Here is a 10,374-nt window from a genome sequence, read left to right as displayed (position 1 = left end):
GTCACAGGCTGGTGTTATATTATTTACATATTCTTGCTGCCAAGAAAGTTATATTTTTTACCCATGTTTGTCTGTTTAAAAGCAGCATTACTGAAACGTAAACAAGAGATTTTGATCATTTTGGTGGTGATCCAGATATGGAAACCGAGTGGCCATATCTTGCATGCAAGTTAATTATTGGGATGCAACAGTACATATGTTTGTGTGCCATTTCATTTGGTTCAGTTCAATCCTATCCAAAATGTTTATGATTAACTCAGGAGAAATAAAGAAAATAAATCCATACCATACTCTGCCATGGGATGTTAAGTTCACAACACCAGCAGAGCCTAATGTAGTGAACATCCTGTGCCAACTGGAATGGCACAAATTATGCTCACTGTTACTGCTCCTCTCTTAACTCAATTTGCATATCCTGTGCTACTCTTATATGGATATGCATACATTTGCTGAAATAATATATTAGTTTTGATTTTGTGTACATGAAGGTATTGGCTGTGTCCATATGCAGGCACATTTAGATGTAAACCTGGAGTGATAGTTTGAAGATTAAGACAAAAGACATGCGTCATAATCTTAGAAAATTGCCCCATATATTTGTTCTGCATCGACAGGAGTAAAAAAACTTGTGATAATCTGTTTAAGTTTTTTTTATGCTTCAGTTGTACTTTCAGTCAGTGGACACTGACAGGATTATTGGATGCAAAACAGTAGATTCGAGGCTTAGTGAGCGACTATGGCTTTGAGCACTAGCATAAGGACAGTCACATGCTATCTCCAGTCAGGGGTATGTTGTTGGCACAGGTTTGTTGCTGGTTGTTGAGAATATTTGGATGACATCAGCACACACACAGGCACACAGGCACATATGCATACAGACAGTAACAGGGAACACATACTCCTCCAATTACAGAATTGTACTATTGTAAGTGTATGTTTATTTAATGGAGAAGTAGAGGTATTTGTGTTATTCTGGCTTATTTGATGCTACATGGGAATCACTCGTAACTGTGTGTCCAGTCCCTGGCAGGAAAGGACACCCTCAGCTTTGGTGCAGTGACGAGGCACATGAGGAGTGCCCACACAACACGCCAACAGTGGATATTTTCTTTCAAGTTTGCAGTCGCACATACACTCACATCCCTGCACACAGGCTCTCAGCATCAGTGTCCTGACCATAGGGAGTTTGTGCTGAGCTGGTTGGGATGTCAGGATGAATCAATGCGAGGACAGCTGACTGGACATGCCTATTCATCTGCCAAAGAAAAGAGAGAGAAAAAAGCGAGTGATTCTGAAAGAAATGTGCTAAACCCCTGGAGCATGTTTGGCTATCTGCATTACTTTACAGATCCTCCAAAGGGCTTTTAGTGTTCAGGGAAAGAGAGCAGGAAAGGTAGAAGAGATGGAAGCGATAGATATTTTTGTTGTGAAAATTGCAGCTAGGGTAAACAAATGTAATTTGCTGTATGAGTGAGTAAAAGCAGGCTATTGCAGAGGCAAAAAATATAGAACACACTAAGCATGTAGGCTGCTTTGACAAAGGCCTAAGCTCATACTGTAGAGGCGGCTAACTCCATACTGATGGCCCGTTTATTCCCATCTGTTGCCCTCAGCTCCTCTGACTTTATCCCCATTGTGTTAACTCATTACATTCATCTTAACCTTAACCCCTTAATTGCCACCCTCTAGTTTCTCTTGTACATCCTCCCCCCTCTTGAAGACAGCGTGCCACATTGCCCATGTACTAATCTGATGGCGTCTGCCTACCAAACACCTGCCATGTCCGGAAAAACCCACTAAACTCCTCCCATATACAGCACCCATTCCAGCATGAGCAGATCAGCGCACATGACCGCATGCAGGCAGGCATGCAGACAGATGCGAGTGTGGATGCAGATCCAGATAATTAGACAGACAACCTCATTCCCTGGAAAAAAAATCACTTGAGAGTCAGTCTCTTTTTCTTTTCTAGCCTTTAAGTGTTTGTGCACCGAGTTTTTCCCCATATTTAAAGAGCGACAAGACAAACAAGAGTTGTCTTTAATCCCGCCTCTCTGCTTAGACGTGTGTTTGAAGACGGTGGCATGTCGGCCAAGGCCTCTTTGCTTCAACAATAACTCTCTCGACCCCCTCAATGAGGGGCAGAGTGCCAGACATGAGGCGATGTGACAGTTCTAGTGCGGCCAACACAATAGCAGGTTTTTCTTTTGACTGCCCGGCTGACTGCCAATAAGAAGAAGATACATTTCTTTAGTCTAGCAATTAGTCACATTTGCCTGAGGAACATGCTTAACCACATCCGAGGGTGCCATCTTTCCATTTTTTAACATGGAGTTTAACAGTTTCAGGTAGTTTAGTACTAGTTTCAGTCAAATATAGTCAAAATATCAGCACCTCCTATGACTTTTGTTAAAAATAGCAATGCAATGATCAGAAGATAATGGTTAAAACATAGCTATTGTGACTGCAACATTAAACAGATGGGCAGATGTACATTTACTTATTTTATCCACAATCCTGTTTTAGGCCAGAAACAGTGCTACATGTGTGCATGCGTCTCTAAAATGAAGTTTGTTGATAATGTGTTATTGATCAGGAATTAGAGTGGACTGGCCCCTCAGGGTTCATCCTGGTTGACCAGGAATGAATACATCTCTTCATGCTTCACCTCATGCACTCAATTTAGGCATAGGAAACCAAAGCACACACACACACGCATGTTGAGACACTGACCCGAGAGCTAATACATACAGACAGGCATCGCTCATCCAGGGACAAAGGTTTTTCTAAAATCTGTGTGATGCAAATTACCATCTCTGCACCTTCTCTCTTAGAAGGAGATGTGTTACACAGTCTGTGTAACATAGTTCATGTTAAACCAGCATCATTGGAACCTACAAGCAAATGTGATTTCGTTTGACAAATGCTAATCATTGATTTGGAAGTAAATAGTTGGGACAAAATGTGGAAAATAAATAAAGTAAATCCTTTAATGTAGCGTGTTGCAGTTGGGCATTTAAGTGGAGTGCCCACTTGTTAATAAAATCACTTCACTTGTCAGATACAGATACCGATATCACTAACTCAAGTATCTATTTTTTATTTATTTTTTATTATTTTTTTATAGTTTCCAGTCTTTCTGCAACATTACATGCAAAAGGTGCAGAACGGACAAAAGCCCTTTTACCCAGTTCAGTGTGGGCATATGGAACAGAAAGCAACAAATAATCTTGCAAACTTCGGAAAAAGTACTTCTCAGTGAAATTAAGGTACAAATGTAGGTGAATTATCTTCCGTTACTGTTATCAGTTTGATACAGTCATTTTAAACAACAAAGCCGTTAACACATCTGTGCTGCTGATGCTTGTACTGTCTAGTCATTTCTAGCAATTTCAAAAATATAATTCTCCAACTGTCCAACACCATGGCTTTGGTGGTCAGAAATATTGTTCTACTAGGGTATGTGATCAGAGTGGGGCTGAGGAATTCTTAACTGAGTGTGAAACAAATAACAAACAAACAAAACAAATAAATTAAATAATAATTAGAGTCACCTTATCTCTTACTCTATCTTAATCAGTGTGTGAAGTATATGTGAGGAAGAGGAGGATGATGAGAGAGCAAATTGTATTATTGGGAGTAAATCTGCTTCCACTGTATTTTAACATAATGATGTTACTTCAAGAGCTCAATATCTTCGCAGCCCACAATATGACTCAGCTGTGTTGTTGCTGATTTTTATTTAAAACATTTTTTTATAGCCTGCATATAGTAAAGCTTGCAAAATATAGGACTCTGTGATTATATTTGATTTGATTTTGACCTACCAAACCAATACTGTATATTGTACTGGCTCTTCCATATTTATTAACCCATGGAAAGAACAGGGACACTAATCTCGGTCTCGGTTCGTGCAGCCTTGATACACTGACATGATGAGTTGAAGTTGAGTTGAACAGCTGATTATTTTATTTCTTCTCATCAATAACCGAACATGCAATACAATATATGAAACAGAATGAAAGAGTACTTTAAAATACTAATAATATAAATCATTTTCCCCTGTGCAAAATCCAGACATTGAGTTTTGTTTTTCATTCACATCAAAGATCATCTTGATCAAAGGCTTCTTTGTAGCAACTATATCTCTAAATACCGTACAAAAGCTGCCCCGCATGTTCCTGAACATGCATCACCTAAGTTTGTCCATTGCCTTCAGCATCAGGACAAATGTCACAGCAGTTCAGCGGCAGAGCAGAGATTGAAGAGCTTTAATGGCTTTAAAGATCTTGTATAATGTAAACCCTGCAGTCGATGTCAAAGCCATCAAAGATTTGATTCTCTGGCTCTAATCATGTATTTGATGTCTGACCCGGCACACTCCTGAGATCTCTGCTGCACAAATACTATATCTACATACAGCATTCACAGGTTCAGTAGTAGTAGAATATTTTATTATTATTAATTGTGTAAAGTTTTGTAAACAGTTCCTTATCACATTCATCATAGCGTGATGATGATTTTTCAAAGATTGGTTATAAAATTTGACTACACTTATGTATGAAATAAATTTGATTTTGATTCAAGCCTATTTTTATTTTTTTGTTCTCTTTTCAGGTATTTCCGCCAGCATGCATCTCTTCAAAGATTTGGATGGACTATAAACCTGCACGTTTTTGATGGCTCTTCTGAGAATTTGCTAACCCCTGGAATACAAACTTTGCATAGTTTGAGGATTGATTTACATAGCTGTGGATTTCCAAAAACCGTGGTCCGTGAAAAGTAATGGAGACAGAAGAGAGGGAGGATGTGTCACAAAAACCTACAGCCAACATGAAGGAGGAGACCAGTGAAGATTTGACCTCTGGCCACACCTGTGGGGTGTGTGGTCGCAGCTTTCCTCTCCTCAGCTCTCTGTCCCAACACATGAGGAGACATACAAGAGAGAAGCCTTACAAATGTCCATACTGCGAGCACAGGACAGCACAAAAAGGCAGCCTGAAAGCCCACATCCGAAGCCATAAACTGGGCCTTTTGGACCAGAATCCCAGTGTTAAGGAGGAGGATGGAAATCAGCAGACCGTGAACACTGAGACTCCAGAACCTGCTGAAATCACAACAGAAGTCATGACATCGGAAAAATCTCCACAGGTCAATGGGAAGGTGAAGAAAAAAGCAACCAAGAAAAAAGTTAAGGGGAAGAACAGTGTCAAGACAAATGAAAATGGGTATTTTTCCTGCACTTTTTGTAGCCAGGTTTTCCCTCAGGTACTGCTCCTCAAATCCCACATGGAAAAGCACCGGAGCTCACAGGATCATGGCTGCCGGCTGTGTGGACGCCGCTTCCGTGAGCCATGGTTCCTCCAAAGTCATATGCGCACTCATCGGGTCAAAGACCAGTTGCATGGCAGAAGCAACGAGCCACCCGCCACAATCAATGAAGTGCCCCAGGACCCAGCAACCCTGATAAATAACGAGTGCCTATATGAGCTCTGTGCTGGCTGTGGTTACTTCTTCTCTGATCGGGAGACCTTACGAATACACGAGAAGCTTCATAAAAAGAACCACCGCCGCACTCCTACACAAACTCCACCACAAGATAGTGAGGCCTGTGAGCAGGAGATTGCTAAACGGTATTTTATGCAAAGCCTGAGCCTCACACACTCTGGTGCGAAGGATCCCTCAGAGGAAAAACGCCTGGGCTTGAGAATCCCACAGCTGGATCCAGTTTGTAGTTACCAGGCGTGGCAGTTGGCCACAAGGGGTCGATTAGTGGAGGCCACAGAGAAACGGGAGGAGAGAGGAGCTGATGCTAAGTTGCCACATGACACAGGCAAGGGTGATAATGTTCCCCTGAAGCAAAAGAAGAAGAGAGAGAGAATCAACACCTCCTGCTCTAATGTTAAGAAGAAGAAGGTGGATGCAGTGTCTGATCCCACGTCATCCCCCTTGGCCCACACTAAAGGTGGTGACAAGAAGAATTGCCACAAGGATCACAGCCTGTTCAATGGACTTGGTCATGCATTTTATGAAGCACTGCAAAATAAGACACCTAAACCATGCAACAGTATCAGGAGCCAAGACCAGGAGGGTAAGCCCAACACACTGCTTTATTAGCGCTACAGTGTAAAGGCAGCATAGTTGTTCAAAGTACATGACATTAAGAATCAATTACTGGACCTAGTGTGTGCTGAGGACAGTTGTTGATAGTTGTTTGATAAGAAGTTGTATCGACTTCTTATCAAATCGAGTCAAAGGTTGTGATTGTGGAGATTTTCTAAATTGGACATTCCAATAATTTGTTAGGAATGCCGAGTCTGCAATTCTTTCCTCTGATATTGCTGTTAAGCAAAATAAACTCACAGTTTTAGGTGGAAAAGGAATTTCCTATTTTGTTGTGGGAAAGGGAGACCTCTAGTGAAATTAGAATTGAATTGCAGCGAATTGAAATAACACATTTACAAAAAAAACACCCACTGTTTCCAAATAATTCCATGGATGTTTAAAGTTTAATTACACAATGTTTGAAACTATTTTGTTATTCATTTTGGTGGCTTTAATGAATGAGCCATTGCAAAAGTTTTAGAATTGAGACGATGATGACACTTTGACAAAAATATTTTTTCCTAGGAAATACTGAAATAATGGGACTGTGGAATATAAATCAGGGTCAGTCCAACAATAATAATAATAATAATAATAATAAAACTGATTTGTGATGCTGTGTTTTCACCTTAAAAATATTGCATTATTATTATTACTGTTAAAACATATTTTTCATGAATGATAGTGAGAATGTCTTTGTCCATGTGGATGTATTATTTCCTGAAAGATAATAGAAAAAATAATACTGAAGACTTTTATAAAATACACTTTTACTAGCTTGCATGGCACATTGCCTTGTATATCTTCTCTCTATTGTCTTGTGGCATGTAGAAGCCACTTGTTAAGTGATATATCAGTCACATTTGTACCACACTGCACACACTGGTACTCTCAGTAAGTCACCTGCCGAGTTTGAAACCCGTGTGATATCTTGCTGGGTGAAACTCATGCTCCTTTCATCATTTATGATGTCCCAATTTGCATCCCTCTATTAATTAGGCATGCGGAAAAGTTATCAAAGGGCCTTTGCCTTTGATTACTTTGAAGCCCAAGACACAGTCGGACACTCAACCAAAGCGCTGCAGACAAAGTGTGGTGGAAAAAAAACAGCTGAGCATCACAGCTGATCTTCAACTTACTTTGTATCACATGCACGGCACAGTGACACATCAAATCAACACTAACTGTTGACCTGGACACACACAGACACTTCTTAAATTAATAGAGATTTATATTCTAGATATATCTAGAGGCAGTGTTACTAAGGCTGCGTTGCTACCACATTCTTAAATTAGTATTCACCAAAAGATAATAAAAAAAGTTATACTAACTAAAGACTTTTTGTGAAATATACTTCAAAATCAGTTGTTAAAGATGTGAAACAAAATACTACTTTAGAATCTGTCAGATTTAGTACCACACACAATGTGAGACTTTCAGTGAAACTTTGATAACGTGATATATTGTTTGACCAATGTAACTCCAGATCCCTGGTGGCTTTTTGGTAACATATGATAAGTGGACTGTTCTTTCATCATCTCTCGCTTACACTGATCATTTTGCTTGTACTTCCAGATAAAAAACCCTACTTCTGCAAACACTGTGATTTCCACACCGTCGATGCATCACAACTCAGGTCCCACCTGCACAAGGACCACCAGGGCCTCCTGGAGTCGCACAGCAGACACACCACCATTTTGGACCTGATAAGCCAGAGTGGTCCCAAATCCTCAAGACATCCTCAAGATGTTCCAGAGGTCAAAAGGCCAGGACAGACCTGTGATGATGCCGTCAGCCTTCTCAATCTGTCTGCTTTACCTGCTCATGAAGGAGATGGTACTGTTGATTTTTCAGTTAAAACAGAGGGCATTGTGAGACAACAGTGTCCATACTGTTCACATGCCACCAACTACCCAGAGGTACTTTGGATCCACCAGCGTGTTGCACACCGCGTGGATGGCAGCAGCTCTATGGCACCTAAGTGGGCACCGTGCATTAACAGTCTTAAGATTCTAAAGGCAGGCAGCTCTCAGTGGAGACGCACAGGACCGCCACCATTCCTTGAAGGCAAGGACTGTCCAGCTTTACCTGCTCCAAGAAGTCAACGCACACAAGCCCCAGACGTCTCAACCCCGAACCACTCAGCAAGAACCCAGTCTCAGTCCAAAACACAGTCACATGTCCCCAAGTCCAAGCACTCCTCAAAGGACTCGCACTCCTCAGATGCGACGTACTCGAGTGCAAGGATGGGACTCCTACCTCAAAAGAAGTCTGCTGGACAGAACAGGGCAGTGGAGGGAGGAAGTAAAAATCCCAGTCCCCAGGCGACATCCTCGAGCAGTATTGTGCACAGCAAGAGTGACTCCAGTGTCCAGCCAACCAGCAGCCCCAAACACAGAGGCCACAGAGCCACAGTGGAGGGAAACTTCCCTCAAGAGGGTTTGGGTTTTATGTTGGCCCGGAGTTACGACAGGCCTTTGTCCAGCCCAGCTGCAGAGAGACTCCGTCCTCGCAGGCATTCATATGACTCCTCTTCAGGTCTCAAGGGCCCTGATCTGTGGGCTCCCATGAACACGTGGGGGCTGCAGGGGAGCAAAGCATATTTTGAACCACTCCGTTTTGCTCAGGGAAAAAGTGAGTCAGCGGGAGAAATGCCAATGGACGTTGATATTCTGAGTCTCCTGAAGAACTACAATCCCCACGACCTGGCTGCTCTCTATCAGCACTGGGGCTTCATCGACCCCAGGATTGAACCACAAGGTAAGAGGGAATCTAGTTTTTGGATGATTCACCGTTTTCAAGTATCTCGACTATTGATAAATGCTACAAAATGGAATAGAGTAGATTTTTTATAATGAATGAATCACTTGTCTTCACAGCAATGTTGCAGTTAAATGGATATTTTGAAAACGAAGTCCATTCCTCCTCTGAAGCTTCCAAACAAGTATGTTTACTTTAATTCATTCATTATTTGATGTGTGGGTGCAAATATAAAGCTTTACATGTGAACTTTAACCACAATAAATTAGTAACAAATCAGAAAACATTGTCCCAAAATCATAGTTTTAACTGTTACAGCAGCGATAAAAAGTCCAGTCCCTCACAGTTGTTGAGAGTATGTCTTCATCAGCTGTGTTTTCCTGCTCTCTTGCTGATAGTCCGTCTGTGTCGGGGAGTTTTCTGTCACTGCCGCGCACACGTGTGCCTGTGTAATGTCATGTGTTCGCAGGCCCGGCTGTCAACTTCCACAACCTGGCTGTCTCGTCGTCCTCATTTCCGTAAGAGGCGCTGACAGAGACGAGGCAAACAAACAATACCAAAAATAAATAAATTACAAACAGTGTTGTCCCCCCTCAGGGTAAAACTTGCCCACCATCTCCATATGGCGTTTTATCAGCCTGTCAGTCAGGCCCACCCTGATGCTACCTACAACTGTTCGTTGTTTCTCCTCTGTCTCCTCGAGTAGTGTGTGGGCAGCACTTTAAACAGGGATATTGGCAACATCATAGTCTGTAGGGTTTAAGAAATATAAATCATATAAACTAATATTGACAACACTGTGGGTGATATTAAACTTGTGAAAATTTTTGTTGTTGTAGCAGCTGATACATTATAAAGGAGGGTTTATTTTCCTTCTTGCACATATTCTGTCTATTTCAATGTTTTAATCCAATACATGACACCTCTTTATGTGTAACGTGTATTAGCAAGACCTTTTAGTTCAACTAATATAATATCTAGTGTAATTGCCAGAGTTTTCTTAATATACAGTCTATATATGCCCTCATATTTTGTACTTCATTTACCCAAAGTGGCCACAAAAATATCAGGGTATTTTTATCTTTGCCAAGCCATGGAGAGTATTTGACAGCCATTATACACAACTGAGAACCAACTCCATTTAAAACCATGTTTTATTGTTAAACTGTTATTTGAACAGCTACTAATGTCGTCCTTTCATTTGTGTCCTGCAGGCAAACAGCCGCTCTACTTCATCCTCAGGGTCTCTTCATAAAGAAACGTGAAGACGGGTCGTCTTCCAGTCCGCTTTCGGGGGAACAAAAAAGGAACCAGCCATAATTTGTAAAGTAACAGGGCACACGATAATCCATAATAACATCACTGCATGTGAAGCAGTGAGTTACACTGGTGGCTTTATTTAAAGTGTTAGGCATGCTGTTGTTTTATTTATGTTAAAGTTATTGAGACAAAAATGAAATGAGGCAAAAATCACTGAGGCTTAATAATAAGATGACGTTGTATGGGTCA

The 10,374-nt window shown here is 41.2% G+C and overlaps 1 protein-coding gene across 1 annotated transcript; it reads left to right on the top strand.

Annotated features, from left to right (window-relative positions):
- Positions 1–4,785: 4,785 nt before the first annotated feature.
- Positions 4,786–10,130, top strand: LOC310936131 (zinc finger protein 516-like; the record flags this gene model as incomplete). The annotated part of the gene is made up of 4 exons (XM_083900170.1): positions 4,786–6,091; positions 7,681–8,865; positions 8,985–9,049; positions 10,080–10,130. The coding sequence occupies 4 exons, from the start codon at positions 4,786–4,788 to the stop codon at positions 10,128–10,130; spliced, it is 2,607 nt and encodes an 868-aa protein (XP_083756296.1).
- Between the last annotated feature and the right edge of the window lie 244 nt (positions 10,131–10,374).

This window comes from Microchirus variegatus (assembly GCF_963457635.1).
Source record: "Microchirus variegatus genome assembly, chromosome: 13".
In the NCBI taxonomy this organism is placed as follows: domain Eukaryota; kingdom Metazoa; phylum Chordata; class Actinopteri; order Pleuronectiformes; family Soleidae; genus Microchirus; species Microchirus variegatus.
This window is presented reverse-complemented; position numbering and strand designations above follow the sequence as displayed.